At 37.8% G+C, this 25774-nt stretch overlaps 1 protein-coding gene across 1 annotated transcript; it reads right to left on the reverse strand.

The window, feature by feature from the left end:
- Positions 1-5317: 5317 nt before the first annotated feature.
- Positions 5318-24353, reverse strand: wnt3a (wingless-type MMTV integration site family, member 3A). The gene is made up of 4 exons (XM_047367514.1): positions 24232-24353; positions 16888-17129; positions 10269-10534; positions 5318-10173 (listed from the first exon to the last, which is right to left on the reverse strand). The coding sequence occupies exons 1-4, from the start codon at positions 24351-24353 to the stop codon at positions 9694-9696; spliced, it is 1110 nt and encodes a 369-aa protein (XP_047223470.1). The 3' UTR covers positions 5318-9693.
- Between the last annotated feature and the right edge of the window lie 1421 nt (positions 24354-25774).

Below are 25774 nucleotides of genomic sequence, written 5' to 3' on the forward strand. Positions count from 1 at the left end.
AGCTGACACGCTCAAGACAATCCAAACTTTAGGCCGTAAAACAGAAAAGGCCCTTGCTTTCATTGCTGCAGATTTTACAGTTTTTAAAAGTCAATGCAACATTAACTTTGAAACAAAACGGAGAACTATCTTGCAAATATAGTCATATCTCCTGAATTATTTCACATTTTGTCACGTTACAACTGCAAGCTTTACTATATTTTAATGAGATTTTATGTGATTGACCTACACAAATTAATAATTATACCGTGGGAGGAAAATAATTCATGGTTTTTAAGGAGTTGCTATCAACATGCAGCTGTCTGAGCATTGTGAATTTTAGCTTTAGCAGCTCAAGTGTTGGATGAGGTGTGAGGGATGTTAAGATCTATTGATTTAGAACCCATAAGTGAGAAACATTATCACTTACAAATCACACAGAGCTCACTATAATCCAATCAGCTCATGTAATGGGTGGTATAACAAGAGTTACAAGTTAAACTGGTACAATATTTCCAAATGTTTTAGATTCATCAATCATCTCAGGTCTGGTTCTATTCTACATCTGGTGTTTTCCAAGAGTTAAAGGGGGCGCTTTGAAATGGAGGGGGATGTTCTGACGTTAGACAGAAGAACGCATTGACATCAAAAGATTGGCTTCAAAGTCAGTTACATAATGAAGTGCCCACACACTGCTTCCCTCTCTGTAGATCAGTTAAGTCTTGCCACTTCTTGAGTGCATGACCTACAATAAGGAGCTTTGAGAATCACAGTCTTTAACGGTTCAGTCTAGATAAGATTTTTTTTACTTGAGGTATAGATAGTTAAAGTTTCAATGATATATACTTTTTTTATTTAATTCTGTTTTTAAATTTGTTTTTAAAAAAGTCAAGCCAACCATGTCACATTAATCATCGTCTTTCATGTTAATACCAGGGATTGTGTTGCAGGAGCTTCAAAAGGATTTTGAGAAAAGCAGAAGCAGGTTGTAACCAATGTGTGACTTCTAAAAAAAGCACGCAGAGGTCTGACAAACCTAAGGGTTAAACACAGGACATAAAATAAAGAAACTAATTGTAATTAAGGCTATTGTCCCTCATTTATATGGTTATTGGGCTGTGCCACTTGCATCTTGATGGCGTCAAAGTTCTCACAGTCAGGATGCCACCTCTCCTAGTGGAGACGCTGTAGCCTCCTCTGGCAACTATCTGCTAACAAGGTTAATCTCACTTGGGTGACAAAGCTGCAGCGGGCGGGTCTGGCCGAAAGGGAAGGGTCCATTTCCTTCAGCAAAACGTTGTGTTGCTGCAGGGCCGGAGTTTCTGTCCATCCTGTGATCTGTTTCATGTTTTGTACTTGTTTGCACCCATTCATGTGGTGTGAAAAATGTCAAAGGTCACAGTGTGGAATGAGCTGTTGTCACCCTCCCAGTCACTGAAGCAAACCTGAACCTGGCAGTGTCTCAGTAATTTATACACAGCAGTGGTGTTCAAATTTTTGTTACTTGACTCTGGCATTATAAAGGGTTTAAATATTTCAAGATTTTTATGAATGTGCTGGATTACCAAAGAAAGAATAGATTTTGGCAGAAGGCTTTAAACATTTTTATGTGGGGGGTGGGCAGACTAATGAGTCCACATGAACGAGAGTGGAAGGGTATTGCTTTTTGTGGTGCTTCCACTCTGGAGGGAGTGTATCAATCTTTCTGTGTAATAATGGGGTTAGATAGCAATGAGACCTGGCCTCTGGTGGTGACATTGTTGCAGGACTCAATCAGGGTTCCAGCGGCTGAGCTGGAGCACTGGTGGGCTCTATTCAAAGTTAGGCCCTAATCTATCTTGAGATCAGGTCTTTCTTTTCAACAAATCTTCATCTTTTTATAAACTCTTATAGCTTAGACCCCCTTTTTCCATTTTGTGTCATTTCTTATAAAACACAGTCTCTCAGTAGAGTAAAAATATCAGTCCAGCCTTGTTTTGTTCTTTCTTTTTTACTCATAAAAAACACAAACATATGTTTGTGCATTATGGCATACAAAAATCAGTTTGTATGTCTGGTAGCTTGCTCATATAGAAGTATCTACACTAACCGGCCAGTTTATTAGGTCCACCTTGCTAGTACTGGGTTGGACCCCCTTTTGTCTTCAGAACTGCCTTCGTCTTTCATGGCATAGATTCAACAAGGTACTGGAAACATTCCTCAGAGAGTTTGGTCCATATTGACATGATAGCATCACACAGATGCTGCCGATTTGTTGGCTGCACATCCATGATGCAAATCTCCCGTTCCACCACATCCCAAAGGTGCTCTATTGGATTTAGATCTAGTGACTTTGGAGGCCATTTGAGTACAGTGAACTCATTGTCATGTTCAAGAAACCAGTCTGAGATGATTCATGCTTTATGACATGGCGCGTTATCCTGCTGGAAGTAACCATTAGAAGATGGGTACACTGTGGTCATAAAGGGATGGACATGGTCAGCAACAATACTCAGGTAGGCTGTTGCGTTGACACAATGCTCAGTTGTGGGGCCAAATTGTGCCAAGAAAATATTCTCCACACCATTACACCAATTCTGACCCTACCATCCAAATGTTGCAGCAGAAATCGAGACTCATCAGACCAGGCAACGTATTTCCAATCTTCCATTGTCCAATTTTGGTGAGCCTGTGTGAATTGTAGCCTCAGTTTCCTGTTAGTTGACAGGAGTGACACCCGGTGTGGTCTTCTGCTGTTGTAGCACACCCGCCTCAAGGTTCGACGTGTTGTGCACTCAGAGATGCTCTTCATCATGCCTTGGTTGTAACGAGTGGTTGTTTGAGTTACTGTTGCCTTTCTGTTAGATAGAACCAGTCTGGCCATTCTCCTCTGACCTCTGGCATCAGGCAAGGCAAGGCAAGGCATTTGCACCCACAGAACTGCCTCTCACTGGATATTTTACTTTTTCGTATCATTCTCTGTAAACCCTAGAGATAGTAGTGCGTGAAAATCCCAGTAGATCAGCAGTTTCTTAAATACTCAGACCAGCCCATCTGGCACGAACAACCATGCCACGTTCAAAGTCACTTAAATCACCTTTCTTCCCATTCTGATGCGCGGTTTGAATTGCATCAGATCGTCTTGACCATGTCTACATGCCTAAATGCATTGAGTTGCTGCCATGTGATTGACTGATTAGAAATTTGCCTTAACGAGCAGGTGGACAGGTATACCTAATAAAGTGGCCGGTGAGTGTATGTTTGGTAAAAACTGGTATTCTTAATTTTTGTCCGAACCTTTTCTTTGAAACTGAAATCTAGACGAAGACTAACTGTTAACTCTTTTATTATAAAAATAACTACAATGACCTTGATTTACATTTTTCTACATTTTGTTTGAAATCATAAAGAGATAAAATTCAGTCAGTCAGTCAGTCATTTTCTACCGCTTCTTACATAATGGGTCACGGGGAAGCTGGTGCCTATATCCAGCAGTCTATGGGCAGGAGGCGGGGTACACCCTGGACAGGGAGATAAAATTCAATCATATAAAATTTTTGTTGTTTGGAAATGAGCCTCAATCTTCTTGAGAGGTATTAAGTTAATGAAGATTTGCATGCAGCAAGAGGTGGAGGAAACTGAATGTCTGGTGAACATTCTCCCAAAGGTCACCAGCTTTCTTCCTGAGTCAATATTTTTTTTCATCAGCAGAAAGAGAAGATGGGATATATGGAACAGAGGTGTGGAGCAAAGATACATGGCAGGACCGTAAGATGTAAAGACTACAGGTAGCAGGCCATCCTAAAATCAATCCAATGGTAAACATGCTGAAACTAATGTTATAGCCTGAGCTACTGGGCTGTTTTACACGGCTACAAACATAAAGATAGCTTTACTTTTTGCTAACATAATTATTAGCAAAGTAAGTAGTTGCTGCTCACAGCTCTCTTGCCTGTTGAACCGCAAGGAGCTGATTCAAAGCTGTTTAAATCCCAATCATCTTAGAATAACCGACCCTGGACTTCTCGCTCTCTCTTTTCCATGTAGGCATTTCCCAGCTTCAATGTATGAGTTTCCCCAATAACCAAATTTAAACTGAAAAAAAAAAAATTACAGAAATATTTTAAGAAATGTAGTAGATGTTAATCTCTCTCTGGCTTGTCAGGTAAACACTTAAATTAATAAGGAGATGGAGCAGTATGTGTAAGTGTGCACGTTTTTTATGTAGGCTTATTTGTTTCCAGCAGAGTTGCTGCCTACTGTGGCTTTTTGGTGATCAATGTGTTCAACAGAGAGACAACCTGGGGAAATAAAGTGTCCCTGTGCTCGTTTTTGCCATTAGTGTTGTGTAGCAGCAACTTGTAGGTAAGCATCCAAACAACTTGTGATCAGGATGTGTGAAGTCGAAAGAAATGTTAGCTGCTTTTTTGTGGCCCTCGACCTGTACCAGTGATGGATGGAGGAAAGGTAAGCCCTGATGATCCTCTCTACAGACCTAATTGTTCGTTGCAGTTTTGCAAGCCGTGCACACAAAACTAAGACATTTATTTTAATTAAATCGGCTGTGCAAAATGCCCACACACCTTGCTGGGTGTGTTGCTGACATAAAATCACAAACAGTACTTAAGCAGCTGGTATCAAGAGTTGAGTTCAGTCAGCGTCTCCAATACTGGTAATTTTAAAAATCCTTGATTGAGACCATGAACTAAAACTTGAGATCATATTGGTATTTGTTCTTTGTGAAAACTCTAGCTTCTGTTCAAAAGGCACTTGAACCTAACGTCTAGACTTGTTCTGCAATTCCGTGTGCAGAGGTGGTTCTGGCATGAGTGGCACCTCCGGCGAGCTTATCTTTGTGAAGACATAATTTCTTTTAATTTCCTGGTTGAGCATAGCTAAAGGTAGTGCTCAGACCCAGGATAGCTTGGACTTCATTCAATCTGAGCTCAATGTGATTGACACCAAACATGGCCTAATCGTTCTCTGTTCTTTGCAGTATGTAAAGGTACCTTTTTCACCCCCTTTTAAAGAACCATTCTGGGCAACTACCTTTATGACTCATATAAAAAAACAGCTACCTTTTTTACGTGTGTTATGTAAGGACTCATACACGATGGGGGTTTGTAGTTGATGCCTTATGAGCTGCTGAGGGTGGCAGTCGGGGAGCCGAGTTCATCCGTAGGTCTAAAACAATAAGCAGTGGTGCTGGGATCATTTATGTAAGCACTCGTTGGCAGGGCACAACAATTTCTCAAGTGAGTGACTTCTGAAATCTGATTCACCCTAAAGAGGGGTTCATCTTTATGCCTGTCTTGTAAAAAATACTTATCTACATTAATTCATATTCAAAAACAAGTCACAGAGTCCAGTCTTTTTTATTTTTTATGTTACAGAGTTGACATTTAGAAATCTATTACAGGCACTAGGATCACACCTGTCAAGGGAAAAAAGAGATGAGGTAAAAATGCTACAGTCACAACACTGCTTCAAGAACACATTTCTGCAAATATATACTTTTACTCACTAATATGTACATGGCATGTAATAAATAATTATAAAAAAAAACCATCAAACCTTAGAAATTCATAAAATCCGAGAACTAGTTTGTACAAAAACTTTGGATTTAAAAGACTTAAAAACATAGAACAGAATCACATTCTCCACACAAGCAGTTGCTCACATATAAAGTGTATGTTAATCAATGCCATGATTAATTCCAGATCATGCACTGATAGTGGTTGTCCTGTTGTTGATTAAGAATGATTTAAAAGTAAAACTGATTATACTTGTTAATTTATATTTTCAGTTTTGTCCCAGGCTGAATAAAAGCCTGAGACAAACAGTAGTATTACACTGTAAACATGTTTTATTAAACATCGTTTTATAGAGATTTTACACTTTTCACCACAGCTGAGAGACTAGACGAGGTGAAATAGCAAACACGATGCTGTGTGTTTCAATATTCATCTCAGTATTCAACGGTATTCCCAGATAAATAAATATTCTGTATTTCTTCTGATATCAATCCAGATAATGTCTATGAATCTGCTTTACAAATATCATCAGGAGCAAAACACAACAAAATTCAACAAAATTCAAACATAAAAAAATGAACAAAGATTTTCTGGAATAATAAAAATACAACATAGAAGACAACAACATCTTGCAAAATATATTTAAAACAGGTAACACAGTTGATGAAGTAGGACAACTAAAAAGCAATGAAAGTTTCAACAAATCAAAAAAAAAAAAAAGAAGGGGAAACATTTTTGTTGTATCATTTTAAATGTGTTAACATGTTATGTTTGTTGACATAGTGTTTTTGTTTAAATGTTTATGGCCTATTCTCTCTTGGTCTATCCACCCCTTGATTCATTCATACTTTCATTTCATATCTATCTGCCATTTCCTATCAATTTGAGTTTTTTTTGGTACTTGGTACTTTGATGAATTAAAATGTATTTATAAAAATGCATATCATGTTCTAAAAATAGCAAACCATGAAAACTCCTATAACTGTAAAGCATGTATTCTGAGCACCAGTTCATGCTATACATTTGGTATTGGTGTCAGAAACCCTAATTTTCTTACAGTAGACTATAAAAAGATTATGGAAAATTACTATCCTAAGGAAGGTGCAAACTGATTCGCCAGATTAAGAAATCCAATTTCCACCAACTCCATTTCTGACCTGAAAAATGTAAACACAAAAACTCCAAAACTGCAAAAGTATGAAAAAACAAGGGGGCAAAATGACCTGAATCTGTTCTGCTGTCCTAAATGTCTTCTACTTTGCTGATTTATTTTTATTTTCATTTTATTTTTATCATGCATTTGAATTCAGCCCTATATTACAGTGTTTGTGTACATCAAGGCCACCCTGTTGACCTAATATTTACCATAACCAGAAACATAAAAACAATAAAAAAGCAAAATCTATTTTATTCTATTTAGTTACATTTGTATTACTTTAAGCAAGAATTTGTCAAACACATTTTTCACATTTTTAACTACTATAAACAGTTTTCTTTCACAGAAAGAATCAGTACATGCAATGAATACAGATAGATCACACAGGAAAATGTATTCTATGTAAGTTAATAAACAAACAAACACATGAACTTATGTTACCTTAGCAGCAATAAAATATGGAAGTATTGATAGCTTCAGTGATGCTGCTCATTGTTAGGTTTGGGGAACAGGAAGCCATACCTAGGAATCATTACAAACAAAGGCTTTGGTCATTATTTTACAGCAACTACAAAATAAACTGCATAACACAGAGCTTACATTACATGTTTATGTGTGTTTTATTGTTATTTTTACCTTTATCTTTTTACCTTTATCTTGCGTGAGAGCGTCCTTCTGATTGTTTGAAAATAAAAACAACCTGCAAGTCTAAACCATACATTGCAGATCCCTTTCACAAATACCAGTTTTCTCCAAATCAGATAACATGAGACTTTGCTAATACTGTCAAAACCAGGGAGAGAAATCTTCATATTTCTCAACTGATCTTGTAGATCTTCTGAAAACCTTTAAAGGGACAATTTCGAAATTTTGAATTGGGGTTTGGTTAAAATTAATATCTTACCTGCAGTACATGACTTTAGTACCATCTTTATTTCTACCTAACTGCTAATTTAAGATAGGGGAGACAAAAAGTTGGCATCCATTATCTTAAAAAAACTTCAATCTGAAAAAAGTAATAGCTTTATATTCAGACTTTGTGTTCTCAGTTTTTCATTAACATAAAAAGTACTCTTGGACCAGAATGTCTGGTTTTTTTGTGAGGGTCTGATCTTTCCTCTCAACATATAACGGTCCTCCTTCATGGCAGATAACTGCTCATGCTGTACCAGGTTCTGGTGCAGGTTTCTCCTGTAAAAAAAAAAAAGTCATTTTTCTCAATTGCCACAAAAACGTTGCTTGGGATGAAGGATTGCAGCAAGGCTAAGGACTCGATGCAATACACGGTCTATTGTTGCCACATGGTTGCTTATTAGGAGAGAAGTCAGTGACTCAATGCAATTCACTGGCAATTCACTGGCATGGCTTTTTTAGACATCTTATTTTATTTTATTTTTTACCAATTTGCATTCTAAACTGAATATGGCTGCATTGTGCTATTGTTGTGAAAATATTGGATGAAATTTCCATCTATCTATTTGATTGGACTGTACTGGACTGACTTGATTATACTTTTACGGATTTGTAATGGATCTGTCTTTTAAAATGTCTTCATACGATATTCGTAAATTTGCGCAATGTAGATAAACTGAATTGAATTAACTTGATCTGAAATGCCATTTTAGAAACCATCATTATGTTAACAATTGACAGAAAAGCCGATTGTTATGTCCAGTCCAAATATGATGGAATTTTACTGACATGTTTTTTCTGTATTAAAATTAAATGAAAGAAAGTAGACTGATTTTTGTACGTGATGGATCTGTAAATCATCTAAAAAAATAACAGGGTCTCACACATTTGCCTTATTAAATGAAAGGCATACATTTTCCAAATTTTACTAAACAAAACTGGATTGTTTCTATTTTAATGTTTATCCTGTTCTCAGCAGCAAGAATAGAATCACTCTTTGCCCTATTAGTTTCATGAATGGTTTGCTTTTAAATAAAAGTGAATGTTTGTGGTCCTATTTACAATCAGTTAAACATGAAAAAAAAGAAAAACATGTCTATTAAAAGACAATTACTTTGAGTTGCACCAAAACCTTTCTAAAAATCAGTAAAAATATTGCTGTAAAATATGGACTTAAGTCCATCAGCATAAACTGCCTGAGCTGGTGGATCATTCATAAAATATAGGCTGAAACCACACAAAATAATTTCAAGAACTGCAAAATGCCCTCCAGGTGACAGACACACCTGGTTTAAAGGAGCATAAAACAGCACTTCATTTACCAATCTGGCTTTTTTAACATTGGAGTTGTTTTAAGAAGCTAGAAGTCACCTTTTTTCTTGGCCACTCTTGGAGTGGCCATTAGCTTTTGCCTTCTGTACAACTAATATGGATTTAATCTAAATATAGATGCCAAAAAGATTAATGTACAACAGGTAAGAAATAAATTGCTTATAACCTTGTAACAGAACCTCATTGAAAAATCTTGGGTGGGTAATATGCTCTGGTTTCACTGTTGTTTAGCAGTATTTGGCTACTTTGGCTACCCTCAGAAAACATTAGTCATTCAATGAGATATAAACACATTAGCTTAAGGATGTGAGGATCTGTAAACATGTTACAGCAAACAGCTACATTCACTGAGGTGCAAGTGCATTCCTACCTAAACATCAATAACACTATGAAACTATGATCATGTTAGTTAACCCATGGGCAGAAACATACTAATAAAACCAAGGAGAGGAATGCATGCTGTTGAGTATCTCGTAAAGTAAATTTTAAGTATTTTGTGGCAAAATCAAAAGATAAACAAACATTGAGGAAAACAAATGCAATGCTGTTTAATTCATAACAAAAATAGTTACTATTGACAGAAGAAAAACACCAATATGGTGTTTGTTAATTTGCCAGCAGTCCTTTGTTCCTACTTCAGCATACAAAACCTTTTACAACATAGCTCCAGTCATGGCAGTTCATGAATGATGCTTCCAGGATACCTGTCAGCTGATTTGGGCAGAGACTAGCTCTTTGTGGCATCCCAGCATAGAACGCAAAGGCAGCTTCTGATGAGTATTCTTGAAAACCTCTACATGTCTATTTGCAGGTGTGCACGTCGTAGACTCTTACACACTCCTGGCAGCTGACATAGCAGCACCAGTGGAAAATACAGTGACACTTCTCCTTCCTCTTCTCAGTTCTGGTGTTGTGGCCCCTGCCGCAACACAGCAGGTCACAGCCGTCTATGCCGTGGGACGTCAGGTTGCAGATGCGCTCCCGGGTGCCAAAGGAACCTGTTTCTGGGTTGGGGTCGCAGAAATTTGGCGAGCTTTCATAATAAACCAGATCGCGCTCTGTAGGGGGTTTGAAGTAGTTGTACTTGGGTCTCAGCGTCTCCACCCAACCACGGGACTCCTTGTGCTTCTCCACCACCATTTCAGAAGCGCTGTCATACTTGTCCTTCATATAGTCGCCGATGACTCGAAAGTCCGGCTGAGACCACCAGCATGTCTTGACTTCGCAGCTGCCTGAGAGCCCATGGCACTTGCACTTCAGAAACATGTTGTCGTTGAGGGACTGTAGATTTTTCAAAAAAGCAAAAACCCAAAAATTTATTTCAACATCTGAGAGTAGAAGAGTTGTTACAATACAGAATCAAAAGAATTACTGACCATTCTTCCTGCCTCGTTGTTATGGCGGTTCATGGCAGAACGTGCGTCTGGGCGGTTCTCCCTCGCGTCTGCAAACTCACGGGATACCATGCTTCCAAATTCCACATCCTCGCTGCAGCCACCCCACTTCCAGCCGTCTCCAGGGGGGCCCTTGTGACGTGTGTCGCATCCACAGATGGTGGCTGAACCGTCAGCACAAGCCCGGGTCACAGCAAAGGCAACCCCTGCTGAGGCAATGGCATGAACAAAAGCGGACTCTCGAGTGGCTAGAAAGAGAATTACAAGATTGTGTTTAGGACGGATAGGAGAAATTCTTGCAGACAAACTGTGCAATAGAAATCAAAAGCTACAAATGGTATCTTGAATAATGTGATTACCTTCAGGAATACGTTTCATGATAATTCATATTATTATTAATGTCAACATTAAATTAACTTCATATTAGGAGTCCTTTATTATTGTTGGCTTCATCTGTTTGTCATCTATATACCACTGTGTGACTGCGTTCATCCTAGACATCAAGCGTGCAGTCTCTAAATAAGGCTGGAAAGGTCTATGTTTGACATAGCTAACTGATGAGTCAGAGGGATCAGGATCTTCCACAGAGATGAGAGGAAAAGACAGGCCTGACAGCTCTATAATTAAGAGACTCAATTAAGCTTTTAAAAGGTTAGGAAACAACCTTGCACCAAGGGGACAATGTACAACATGCAGATGAGTCTTTATTGACCAGGTGCCTTATTCACTCCCCATAGAGAGTGCATATATTAAAAGAAGTACTTTCCTTACACCTTGCATGAGGCTTAACATGAAAAGACAAAGAGAAAACTGAGCAAAATTACATTTGATATTGAGTAGTAAACTTTATAAGCAAAGTTTAAGACATTGTATGCTGACATGTTTGGCTATGTGAGAGAGCCAGAACATGTTTCTGTCTAAAAGAACAAAAAAGGAAAGAGAGAAGGAGCAAATGAAAGAAAAGAAAAGAAAAAAGGAAGGCGCGTGTAGCTAAAGGCAGCAGGAGCTCCTCCTTTGCAACAGGTTCCAACCAGTTTGAGGACTAAAGGGCATTAAAACACTGATGTAAGAGAAAAGGTCTTCTTGGGTCCTCTGACTCCCAAATCATACTTCTACTAAATGCATCCACGGTTACTCAAAGTCAACAAACCTAACAATCAGAACTACATCTCTGCATCCAGATTTTATTTATTTGAGTCAAGGGCTCCAAAATAAGTTACAGAAATGTATTTTGAATACCAGTAAGGGAAGCTGAAGTAGCGGCGGTTATACTTGTACCTCTGTTGGAGAATCATGGCATTCAGAGGGGTTTCGAGGGTTAAAACCGGGAAAAAAATATGTATTTTTACACATTTCAGCCCAATAGATTTAGATTGAAACGTAAAAAGGCTCTGGATATTATTACAAGTTGCCAGTGACTGTAGCGTCTAAGCAACAAAAAGAAAGATATTTAAAGGAGGTGTCCACAGTCATGAATGTCTCTTTTATAAGCTTCTTCATTTTAATAAAAATACAACCAACATGAACAAGTTTGATCATGAAGCCTTCAGCAATATTATTACGGTATATGGTAGCATTGCTGAAAATGCAATGTTGATCAATGTTTATGAGATGATAATTAAATCCTAACACTGTATCTCAAGGCAAATCAGATGGCACATTTGAGCTATGTAACTCTTACTGACAATGCAGAGTATTTTTGCTCCAGGTATAGTATATAATTAAAGCAAAATAAAGTCACCTTTGGTATTTCTGATATCATAGTAACATTTAAAGACAAATGCATCTCCTGTTATAGCATTTACTCAACCTCTCTTGTCCTTTCTAACATAAGTTCAGCAGTTTCTCTCTGTTTACGACCCATGTAAGGACACTTTTTCTTGGAGAATGCTTTTCAACCAAACTTCGCCAGATACCGCCACGCCAAATGGTCCCTACAACCTGCTGGGGGGTTCAATCCCCTATTGTGTTGTCACAGTCACGCTGAGTTAGTCCCACAATGGACCCAGATATTTTATATGAAATTTGCCCTGGCTAGTGATTAGTGGGGACCAAGTTAAGTCATAGCAACAGAGAACTATGCATAGGCTGGACCCTGCTTGTCGGCAGACAGGGAAATCCCTATTCACATGGTTTAATAAAACAATCTAAAGGGCGTGTGAATGGGGAAAAGCACTTTTTCTCCTGCTTAATCTCATGGTTGAGAAGATATTGTGCTCTGAGCAGCACCCAGCGGGGAGCGGGGCTAAGGTCCCCCCATCAACTCCATTTACCACACCCCTTCTTTCTTTCTTGCCCAGAGTTAATGATATACTGATGTGCTCGCTTCCCTCCCCCAGCTTGATGAGACATACGTTCTCTGAAAAGCTAAGACCTTTTAGCTCATCCTAAATAGTTACACTTTCTCATCCTGAGGTCATAGGTCGCAACCCGTATCTCCTGACATCCTCCTGCTTAATTTAGGAGGGATTTATTGATTTCACTTATACTTCCTGGCTTGAACAGTGCCCAGCAAAAGCATTCATACCACTTGAACTTTTTCACATTTTGCCACATTACAATGTCAAACTTTCATTAAATTTTATAGGGATTTTTTGTGATAGACTCAAACAACGTAGCACATCATTGTGAGTTGGAAGAAATGTGATACTTAGTCTGTAAAAATGCTAACAAATAATACATCTGAACAGTGTGGCATACATTTGAATTTGGCCCCTTGTACTTGGACTCCCGTAAATAAAATCCATTGCAAACAATTCCATTCAGAAATTAACTAATTAGTAAACAGAGTCCACCTGAGTGAGGGATGTAATCTTAGTATGAACACAAATGTTCTGTGAATGCATCAGAGGTTTGTTAGAAAACACTAGTGAGGAAACAGCATTATGAAGACATTGGAAACACAGCAAACAGGTCAGGGACTGGGTGCAGGAGAAGATTAAAGCAGAGTTAGCTTATGAAACAATATTCCAAGCTTTGAATATCATCTGAAAATGAAAAGAATATGGCCAGACTGCAAACCTAATATGCCACGGTCATCCACCTAAACTAACAGACCAGGTAAGGAGAACATTAGTCAGAGAAGCAGCTAAGAGGCCCATGGTAATCTGGAGGAGCCGCAGAGAGACGTTTGTGCATGAAATGTAGGGAACATAGCAAGGAAGAAGGTTCTCTTCTCACTTGAGACCACAGTATGTGTGGCAAAAAAGCACTTCACAACACCCTGAACTCCCCCTGAACCATGATGGTGGCAGCGTCATGCTGTGGGGATGCTTTTTACAGCAGGGACAGGGAAGCTGGCTAAGTTAAGATGAATTGATCTAAAAGCTGAGTGATCAACAAACAATCAGAAGTACAAGGGAATAGTTTAGATTTAAACAGATATTCATATGTTAGAATGGCCTTTTCAATGTCAACATCAAAATGCCATTGAGAATCTGTGGCAATATTTATGTTCCATCCAATCTGACTGAACTTGATTTATTTTTGAAAGAGTAATAGCCAAACTTTTCTGTCTCTAGATGTTCAAGGTCAGTATTTTTAAACCCAAAAACCTCTGTATTTATAATTGCAGCAACATGTGGGCTAAGAAAGTATTTCCTTTCACTTCACAATTATGTTGTAGTTCAATTTCTCAAATAAAATCCCAACAAAATATGAAGAGGTTTATGGTTGTATGGTGTTAAAATGTGAAAAAGTTGAACAGGTTTAAATACTTTTGCAAAACACAGACTATCTGTTTGTGTGGGTGTCAACACCTGTGATATAGTTACCATCCACATTTTAAGGAACAATTGCAACTGCCTAATTCCATCATATGGCACATAAACAGAAGCATGCATATGCCCATGCAGTAGGAGGTGTTCTGCAAATAGCAAGAAGGGTCCGCAACAGCTTTGGGATTGGTTGCGGAGAACGAGAACACCTGCACAGCTTTCTCTTACCTTTCATCACAGGCAGATTCCAGCAGTGCATGTTTTGACACTTTAGTTAATGTAAATTAATGAGTGCTGACGCAGATATAGCCCAGAGGCAGGCCTCGTGATGTGGGGTGTGGCAATGGATAGAAACTTTGAGGTTCAGGCCACGTCTGAGAGGGAGAGTTCCAATAGGAATGTGTCTTATTTAAATGTAGGGTCTGCTTTGTCTTCATTTATGCTTGTGTGTGGTAAAATAAATGTGAGATCATATTGGGAAGGATCTTATTGCAAGTTTTAGATAAATGTTTTTCATTTATTGTTTTGCTCTAATTTTTAAAATGATCTTTCTTTAAATATATGTCTTCTGAGCCTCTATGCTAATCCATTGCCCTTTAAACTAACCCAAATGCTCATCATGACGATGTTCATGGCGAGTATTGGCAGATATGGGCTGTAACTAAGCTTTTGACGCAAATAAAAGTGCGTAATCTTCCTTACAAAAAACGGCCAAGAGGAAACTGAAACACAACAGTCTGAATTGCAAACAGACACCGGTGGGGACAATGGCCTTACTCCTCAGACAAACACCAGCATCAATCAAATCCAATGAAATGGAAGCCCACTTCGACTAAAACCTATCAAAGGCCTGTGAGCCCCTGAGCCACTGTCCTCATCCTCTGACAAAGGCACTTAATCCAGCCACTTTGACCTCTCACATTATTAAGGGCCCGAGTGACCTTAATCCAATCAAAATGATTTACTAAAGCCCAGTAGTGGCCTTCTCTTTCCAGTCAGTACCCCAGCAATTTAGGGTTGGGAGGGGAGGGCAATGGGAACGACGTGGTGGCATTTTGCACCACAATGGGGCCGGGATTGAGAACCCCTATCGTTAGCCACCTACTTGAGCTCAACCTCTTCTATCAACTGGCTCAAGGGTTTATTAAAAGCAATTGCCCTAAGTGACCTTCTAGCGGCCACGTTTGCATCAATCTTCAGTAAACTAGCTGCCAAGTTTAGACCTCCCTCCCTCAACCACAATGCATATCATCCAGTCTTATTTTTAAAGCCAACTTTGGAAAAAGAACCAAGTTACATGGACAAGAAAAAACATAAACTCCTTCTGTGCTTTAAGAAAACTGAAAAGCAAATTTAAAATTGAATTCAGAAATGTTGCTCAAAAAAAAATCATCGTCATGCAGAGCATCATCCAGCCGATGCGGTCTAGGTTAACTTTAATGAAGAAGAAAATAGTTGCTTAGCGGAATAAGCCTTGTGCAATAACACTTGAAATCCAGATCAAAGCATTAAGTTTTTTTCAAAACAGGAGAGACAACAGAACATGCCAACCAAGTAAGGCCATTGTGTGATGTTCTTAATAAGTCAGGAAATGGTTACAAAAAAATCGCTATGCACCTATTTTTTCCATATCAACAGTCAGAAACTTAAAAAAAAAGTTAAAAAAAATAAGAGAACTGAAATGGTGTCAGTTAAGGCTGGACAATGATCCAAGTTTATATGGACACAAGGCACAGCAAGGAGGATGTAAGTGATGTTCAAAACAAAACAAAATAAAACAAAAAAAGACCTTAAAGCTCAGTGTGAAAAAAACTACAGTAGATTTCTACATTTTCATAGTGAGATAGTGCTACTGCAATAATATTTAAGGCTTCTTACACATTAAAAGGTACATGTTTTTTTCACCTATGTTTACTTCCGTGTTCTTCTGAATGCCTTAAAATTTGGGGATTTTAAAACCCTCACTTCATGACATGGCAAATAAAGGCAGTTCATTATATTATAAAGTGAAGAACATGTAGTTTGGAAGAACTGCATTATTCAATTTGGTTCAGACTTCTGTGTTCTAAGTACTTTTTAGGAAACTATAGCAATTGCAGGGGATCCCCTCCCAAAGACAACTCAGACAAGACAGAACTCACTTGTCTTGGGCTAATTGTGTACTACATTTCATGCATACAGCCCATTGGGAGCTTGTTCTGTCTCAAGACTATTTAAACAAGGATTTAAATCAACATAATGAATGACGAACACAGGGAATGCTTTTCTACTGCAAATATGAGACAAAGCGAATATAGAACAGTTAATGAAAGAGTTAATCAGCTCTGAGTCACTTTTCGTTTTCCTTTTTTTAAAGTGGTTTGAAAAACTAAGAACTTTTATGTCAACTTTACAGAGTTTAAGATAAACACAAATGGAAGGCACTGAAGTTGAACAATATCATTAATGTTTTGGTAGACTCTACATATACAATCTTACTCATAATGAGACATGAAAAAAGTGTTATTTGAAGTAGGAGTTTTGATACTTTGGGTTTTTGGGGAACTTCTTTTTCAAATCTTTATGTTTTTATTGACTGAAAATGGAAGGCTAACTATGTTTAATGTGAAAAAAAGTCATATTCTCATTTTTGGATTGCGTTAATATGCATATAAAAGGTGTGCAAAGATGCAAAGCTCAAAGACCTCATAAAAAAGAGAAAAATCTTCCTCAGAGGTCATTCAATTTGTGCTGGTGTCTTCATAACTGCAAATTAATGAAAAATTCAGAAGACATTGCTACAAATGCTGTTATTTGACCAAACCCTAAACTTAAAAGTACACTTTCAAGTTATATATGCGACTGTAAAAGTGCAGTGAAAGTAAGCCTATGCCGTGCAGCTTCACCTTTGTCCAAGACCGGTCCAAAGATGGCCAAATTGTCGTTGATTGTCGTGCAGTTCCAGCGCCGGCCTCTGAACTGGTGTTGGCACTCTTGAATGCCTATCTTCACTCCCTCAGCCACGCTGGGCATGATCTCAACGTAGTTTCGACAGAAGCGCAGCTGCTTGGGCACCAGACCTGGTATGCTGCCACAAAGGATAGGTTGGGTACCTATTGATGAGTACTGGTGGCCCATTGCTAGTGACCTATGAACAGAGAGGAAGTCACAATGTCAGTGCATTTCCATAATTATATCTTCTTATCCTCTGTATCAATGTCTCACTACAGAAGTGGGAGGTAATTTTCCTCCTGGTGCAGTGTAATCTTATGTCTGAGTTTATCTGATTGTGTGTGTTTATTTGTTGTATTAAGTGCTACCATTAGGTATCTATCCTTTATCCCTTCAGCCACCCTTTCCAAAGACACCTGCCCTTCATGTGTATTGAAATTGCAGCCCTGCCACAGCGTTGTTTCTGTTTAAGATGAAAGTCCACAACACATCCAGAGGTCTTCATAGACCTTAAGCCGATAACTTGGAAAAACTACACCTTGTTATTAGCTGTCCGCACACTTAACAGGCCGTCAGCTTAGGGTAATAAGAGTGCAAACCCTACAATGAAACTTCAGAGAGTGTATTAAGAGCAACACAGACCCCCCTCCCGCCCATATTTTTCTCTTTGAGGAAGGTGTTTTAAGAAGCAAGTGCAAACTTGGCTCACTGATTACATCTCTTTGCCTTCACACCTTTATAATTCTCTCTGTTTCTTTATTTTCTGTGTCGATTTATTTCCATTCCACAGTATTTAAAGTACTGAGACGTCAGGTGTACCACATACAATATGCAATTTTGACATTGTTTAAAAACACGCTTGATTTAACGTGTATGCCAGGTCGCACATCTCAGTGTTGTTGGAAAGCATGCTGATTCACAAAGTTAACTTTTTTTGTGTTCCCATTCATCAAATCCTATGATGCAACAAAACACCAAGATAAGACAAATGTTTTTTTGCTGAGCAAATTTTTGCTGAATGTACATAGAAATGTTGATGTTGCCTTTTGCAAGAACAAAGTGGAACTGTGTTGAAAAGGGAAAGGTGAAAAGACGTCCACAAAAAGACATCTATAGATAGTGGTTTAAAAGTGGTTGGGGATGATCAAACATTTAAGCCCAAAATTATTTCTACCCATGGCAGAATTAGTTTTAAAGTAATATTTAATTTGACCATCATGTTTCTTCCAATTGAAACTAATATTAACATTTTGAAACGCCCAGCCAGTCCTGGCTTGAATCTGACAGAGAATCTGTTGAGGGAGCAAAATATTATGGTACTGGCAAGGAGGGCTTCCAATCTCAAAGACTTGGAGCTCATCACCAAAGGTAAATCCTCAATATACCAGTGGAAGCATGCAAAAAGCTGGTCAGCAACTATGAGAACAGCTTGATTACTGTAATCTAATTTTAAATAAATGTAAATAACCTTGTTTTATTGTAGGTAAAAGTAGATAAAAATGATTCTTTGCAAAACTGATTGTCCATCCTTTTACATCGTTTATTGTCTTTTGAGAGAAGCCTGTCTCATTTTCTATTAGCAAAACTAATTTTGGGATTGATGCCATTGTGATTATTTGTTGAAAAATCTTCACCTGAGATGCCTCATTTCTTTTTTTTTATCCAGTTAAAATCATCTGATTTAGTCATATAAAAAAAAATCGAATAATGAGGATAGTTTCAGTTTATAATGACTGTAAATGAAGCCCAATTTAAAGGGTTTGCCTTTTTTAAATAAGTAACTAAAATCAATATTTTGACTTTTGCATTTCAGGGATGTTTCAATAGGGGAAGTTTTCACAACCTTTGACGAAGGTCAATGGTTTTGGTGACCCCGGTAAAGACCTTCCCCTTGCAGGGGAACTCAGATCTCTTTCCCCTGAGTGACATGGACCTGCAAAGAGTCGTCTCTTCTACAAAGGCAGCTCCAAAGCCGGTGAAGGTGTGTTTAGCTGCTCATTTTCTGCTTAGCTGCTCAGTGTTGTTCAGGGACTAATAACTGATCACAAGATTACCAGGTTGCTGACGCAGGCCTGCAGGCAGGGTTATTTTTCTTCAAACTACAAAGCCTGAAAAAGATCTTCTCTCAGTGCTCATAAATGCAGAAATATTTGGTCTAATCTTAGTTCAATCTCACTAATGTTTTTTTTTCTTTATTTTTGAGATATTGTAAATCAGTACTGGATCAAGAATCAAAGTATATATCAAATGAATATCAGATATCAGATCCATGCATCTTACTGGTTTCAACAACAGCCAAGTTTTAATTTCTACAGAAAGAAGCTCTCTATGAAATAATCTTTGAAAAATCAGGTAAGTCAGTAAACCATGGCAATTTGAATTTTATTTTAAAAAAATCACATTTGTTTGCTGCAAGCATCAGTGAACAAGGACACTTATGTGACCTCCTTTTTGCCTTTGTGAATCTGTCCACCCTGCAGCAGATCATTCCCAGCAGACACCTGCAGAAACCACTGGATTCCCTCATACATGAATAGTAGAAATATACATGCGATAAATTATCATAAGTTCGTCATTATGAGTATACTTCTCAGCACGTCAAAGGTCCTGGTATTTTCGAGGAAGGTTCTGTAAGTGATTGTTTTAATGTAACCTGCGATCAATTTTGATGTAAGCAACCGATAACCCTTCAATCTATTAATCTAAAGGCCATTATGCGTGAGCTTCTGTCGGATCTTTAAACAGTCAAACACAAAAACATCATGAGTCAGTGTAATCTGTGGCTGTCTCAGTGGAGCTGAGTAAGTTGCTGCCACCTCTTCCTGTGTTGGGAAATGGCTTTCAAGAGGAGGCAGGGCATGTTCCACTAGGAATGATTTATGATTTTTTTTTAGAGAACAGTTGCATAAAGAACAGTGTCGTTGGAGACCATCTCTAACAACTACTTAAAGCTAACTGCTGCTCTTCTGTGTGTTGTGTGGATTTTCTGTATTTATTGTGTGGTCTTTACTTTAATCTCTCTAATTCCTCTGGAAAAAAAGTAAATTTACCATCCTACAGTGAGGAGGACTTTCAGTGTATTGAGCAAAAAGTCACTGTTAATGTAAGACACACTGTTCAGCTTAAAGAAACAAATATACAAAAAATGAATTTTTTTGGTCCATGAAAATATTTTTCCTTCTCATCTGAGTGTAACCAGCGCAAGTTTAATGCATATTTCAGCAAGCCTAAGCAAGGTGCCTCAGAATTACCACTTACTTGTGGGCCCCGGGGCCTTGGAGTCGACTTTGACATCAAGAGAATATGTTTGGGAGAAAGAATGTGTGGCAAGCTTTCACCTCCAGGTATTTATCTTCTAAGGTGGGGTGGTCTAGAGAAGGAGATTGTGGGAGGGTGTTGGGTGCAGCCAGGCTATGTCATGGCAGGTTGGGAAAAGGCACACATGAACCCGCCTTAGCGCAGATCTGCAACACCCCAAAGTGCTGTGTGCACAGAGCCTGTGTCTGATGGCTACTTAAAATCACATTCTGCAGCTTCTGTCAGCAAAAATCCCACCTTACCCTACATTAAAGTGATAGTTTTAGATATCTTCCATGTTTGTTTGCAAACATAGAGAGAATGCAGGCAAATTAAGTGTTACTCAAAAGGAATTATTTGTTATTTGAGTTCGGAATAATGCAAAAAAAGACAAAGTTTTAAATGAAGGTGGAACTGAAAAGTTACTGCATGTACTTCTTTGTCTGTCACAGTCAGATTTATGTTTGTTTTGGTGAGAGTGACCCAGCCAATCAGATCCAGTGTTTACCTGGCTCTGTGTTGCTTCTGTAGTTGCTTTCTCCAAAATCCAACTTTAAACACTGAGAGTTTTCCACTTGCAGCATGATTTCAGCTGTGACAGAGTGGAAACCTGCCTTCCAGTTTCTTTACTTGTTTCAAATGGGCAATGGAAAAAATTACTTAAACAAATAATTACTATGATTAGATGACAAATTTGATAAAAAATCAACTATGCTGGAAGATAGGAATGATTGGGGAATGTTTTTTTTTTCCATCTGTCTGCCCAGTGGGCCCAGTGTTATATCAGAACTTCCTTCCAGCTGAGTGTGTAATTAGTTTCTCATCAGCTGTAACACCAGGGGACCCATTAATGGAAGTAGATTAGGGTCCACCCAGTTTCAAAGCATTGCAAATATTGGATTTATTGGAAACTGGTAATCTTTTGTTATTTTTGTTCTACTGTACAATAGCTGCCGTGATTGACGGATGGATTTTAACAGACGTGACATTAGCTTCTTCAGAGTCTGTCAGTCAGTCAGTCAGTCATTTTCTACTGCTTATTCCATAGTGGGTCGCGGGGAAGCTGGTGCCTATCTCCAGCAGTCTATGGGCGAGAGGCGGGGTACACCCTGGACAGGTTCTTCAGAGTCTGATGACATAAAAATGAAGAGTGCAAAAAGTTGTGCCAATGTGGGATGTTTAATAAATGGTACACTTTAACATTTATAGCCTAAGCTAAATTCCAATACATGGCTCTTGGAAGGAGATTTTCAAAGAGAGAGAAAACATTGCATTTCTCTATGCTTCGAACAACCTAAAAAACCACTGGTCACTCCAGCACTTTCTCTGGCATCTCAGATAAAAAGACTCTAAACCACAGGAACATTATGCTGCAAAATTGTTCTTGTTTTGAAACTTTTCAAAACCTTGCCATACAGTCATACCAGTTAATGGCACCAACCTAGTCCCCAGATAGGCTTTTAGTTACATAATAACATTTATCATATTTGACAAGGTTAAAAATACAAACGCAAAACACTTATTAGGACTCAGCTATATGAAACAAAGTAACTAAAAATAAAAACACAACACCATCACATTAAATACAGAATTGTGGCATAAGTCTTGATAATATAATGTTAGTTCTACAAGTAAGGAAAACCACATGTTGACCCCACATACAGAGAAGGTTGTTTGTTTCTTAGTTTCCTTAAAATTCTCAGTGGACAATGGAACCTTGCCATGTGAGCATTCAAAAATACGTTTGAGGTTCTGGAATTTGTTGAAATTTTCAAAGTTCATTATTAAGTTTCTTCCGAGCATGATGTGACCGGATGGCCTTCCTGTCCAAGATCTTAATCACCTGATTATACATCATCCTGAGTTGGAGTAATAGTTCTTGAATGAATGGTGCCCTTTGTCAGGCCCTTACATCTGAGATACCTATACCTCCTGCATACACAAAACAAAAATAAGTCCTCATCCACCACTTCTTATTTGGAAATGAAGGTTTCAGATCACAAACTGTTTTTCAAAAATTCTGATTTAGTCCAGACTCAGAAAATATGGCACAGAATCAAAGGCACTGAGTCAAATAGCAACTTGTGCATCATTAGTCTCCACAGCGTTTGGTCTTATTTTCTTAAACTGATGGCCTATGCTGCCAGGAACCTGTGTGGTGAGCCAGGTCAACTAGCATCACTGCTCAGTGGTTTGATCATTCTAAGCTCTTCTTGTGACCAAGAATTTACACAGTATTTTAAATTAGGAAGAAAATAAATAAATGCATGAAAATATTTGCAGCATGAAATCTGAAAAGTCTAAACAAATGCCAGTTAGCTATTGTAATTCTGCTTAACATCTAACCATGCAGGTCAAATACTCAGTCTGTCACATATCAGACTACTGCAACACTTATTTTAATTTTAAACTGCATGAGTGAGTCATGCAGTTTGAAATCCTAAAAAAAAAAAAAACCTATATAACTTGACTGTGAAGAATTTTGTGTTTTTGAAGAAACGTTTTAAGACTTCTTAAAAACTGCAATGTGAAACTGGCCCATGAGAAGTATGTGATCCCCCAATGATTTTTGTATCATAAAGATACAGTCAACATTTTTGTAGTGGATTCTAAAACATTAACATTGTTTTATTTATATGCTGTTGAATCTTTGGGTATTTTACTGTTATTAATGTGTATTATTATTATTTTCCATTTATGACAAGAAGATGACTTGAGATCTATTGCAATTTCGATGTACCTTGAAAGCGAAGTGCATTTTGTGAATGGCAATATGAAATCTATTCTATTCTATTCTATTCTATTCTATTCTATTCTATTCTATTCTATTCTATTCTATTCTATTCTATTCTATTCTATTCTATTCTGACATCCTGTTGGTTAACGGGTTTCTGAACAGATTTTTCTGTAGGCCTTTTGACCTGCAAGTCACCAAACAGAGCGAATCAAGAGAAATTTAGCTGACAGATTGGTGCACTTGTTGTATTGTTCACAAATGCTCCTGAAATCTAGGCAGCGGTTTGAAATCCTGCTTAAATCAAACAAAACACTGCAGCTATTCAAATTAGGTAAGAAATAAGATTTATATTTGGGATAAAATAAAAATGAATAGAGGAAAGACAATAAGAACAATTCTAACGGAAATACTTAAAAACTCTCATATGCTGCATTGTGCTTTATGCGATGTCACCTGATGCATGTGTGTGTGTGTGTAAGTTTGTTTTTAGGAGGATAGATTTTATCCTGATTAAATAATGTTTACAAAAAAATAGCGAAACAACTGACAATGACATGTTGTTTTAATAGGAACAAACTACATTCAGGTGGGCCTGAATGTCCTTACAGAAAAGTCTGGTCAGTAGCTTTAGACAACAGGGGACTCAATGCCATATTGATACCCCCCACCCCCCACCCCCCACCCCCCCTCCCGATCTCCCCAAAGCAGCAAATACACACAGGAACACAATGATGGACATGTGCACACACATAAACACCTGCGGTTCTCAACACAAGTCTATGAGTTGCAACATTTATATACATACACATATATATATATATGTATGTATATAACTCATTTACATGTTTTTTTTCTGTCTTTTTACTCTTGGCCCCGCACCTTATTCTTAATGACAGCTTTATCAGACTCCCAAAATTGTGTTCTGGCTAGTGGTTGTGGTGTTCCGTCCCAGCATTATCAATGGACAACACTGCTCTTTCAACACATTTGCCCAGGTGGGTTTAACTTTCGCTTGTTATAATTAATAACTATTATTATTAATAAAGTCAACAATAGCATTCATTGCGGGGTATTTCAATGCGCTTAAGGTGAAGCTGAAGGACCATTGCTGTGCGCAAACAGGAGTTTCCTGCAGCTGTCAGAAAACAAACTGAAACTACAACCGCTTAAACTGTCGCACATGGAGGATCATCAGACGCTTCTCAACATTTCAACAAAAATCACGTTTGTTTAAGGTGTAAAATAAAAAGAAGATAAAGCTTACCACCAGATGGGATAGCTTGCCATGACATGCGTAAGCCCACAGAACAGCAGGAAACTTCCAAGGTATATCATCCTTAATGTTTCGCAAAACCTCTCCAGTAGAACGCCAAGATGCGGGCTCATCTGCGCACAAAGGTCTGAACTGAAAAGTGAATAAAATAAAAAACCATATATATATATATATATATATATATATATATATATATATATATATATATATATATATATATATGTGTGTATATATATATATATATATATATATGTATATATATATATATATATATATATATATATATATATATCTACAAGCTTTTGTTTCCGTCTTTCAACAATCAGATTAAAAAATATCAATCTATCGTGAATGGTGGTGGCAGAACGGAGGAGCCAAATATTAAAAGTTAAAAGTCCTTTCCTTTTTTTTAAAGGACCCAATCAGCAGGTATTGCCACAGGGGAATTTCTGATAATATGTTCCTTCTGTTGCCTTGTCAGCCGGAATGAGCAAATTTTAAGATGTGTTTTAGTGCTCACTGAGAATTGCTGGCATTAGCATGCAGTGTGTGTGTGTGTGTGATATATAATGTTGTTTAAAGGAGAGAGGGAGGGTCCTCGGGATTTTAAATAGACATCAGAACCCCCGTGGATTGGGTAGCTATAACAACCTGTCCGGATTTCACTCCCTGGCTTGAAGTTTCTAAAATGCAGAAATAAATATGTGTGAATTGCTCCAGAGTCATTATTAGGGACCCCTAGTCCTCTAATTGTGCCTGTTTGTCATGAATGTAAAATGAGAAGTTGAGAACTTTTCAAGACCCCCGACGTCCCCCTCAATTATTCAAGAGGCATTACATTCTTTATATTTATTTTTTTTTTTTGCAACACCGGTGACATGGAACAACGTTTTATTGGAAATCCTCCTCGATTAGTCACACATTGCTAATCCTCTTTTACCTTCATATTTTCCTTTTAATTTAGTTTTTCCAATGTTCAAAAAAGTTGGCTGCTTTGCTGAATTTAAATCAGGGCAGACTGTGTTTAGAGGCAGATGAGTGATTAAAATTGATGTCTTATTATGCAACAGCAGAGAATGTAAAGATTTAATAGATCAAAGAAAATCTCTTTTATTACTGTTTCTATTTTAACGCCTTTTAGACAACATTTATTTTTATTGAAGCAAAGAAAAAAAATCCAATACCAATATGGTCACTTAATGAATGACGCAGTCTGAAATATGTTTACTTAAAACTTTAGATCTAACTGGTTCATTTTGAATACTCATTATTTAAAACAGTACTAATTGGGATTTCATCATAAATATATTTTGTTTTATCAAAAAAGTTTACATTTATTTTACCATTCTGGAAAAATTGGGAAAGGTATGACTGATATAATATCCGTTTGTATGCAAACTGTCTATTTGATCAGCATCTATAATTTTAAATGCTCAAACTTGTACGTGGACAACCATATTGTCCCAGTTATAGGCTGTCGTGTTCAGTTTTTTTTTTTTGGCTGATTACTATTGCCTTGATGAGTTATTATCTG

This window comes from Girardinichthys multiradiatus, chromosome 6, assembly GCF_021462225.1.
Source record: "Girardinichthys multiradiatus isolate DD_20200921_A chromosome 6, DD_fGirMul_XY1, whole genome shotgun sequence".
In the NCBI taxonomy this organism is placed as follows: domain Eukaryota; kingdom Metazoa; phylum Chordata; class Actinopteri; order Cyprinodontiformes; family Goodeidae; genus Girardinichthys; species Girardinichthys multiradiatus.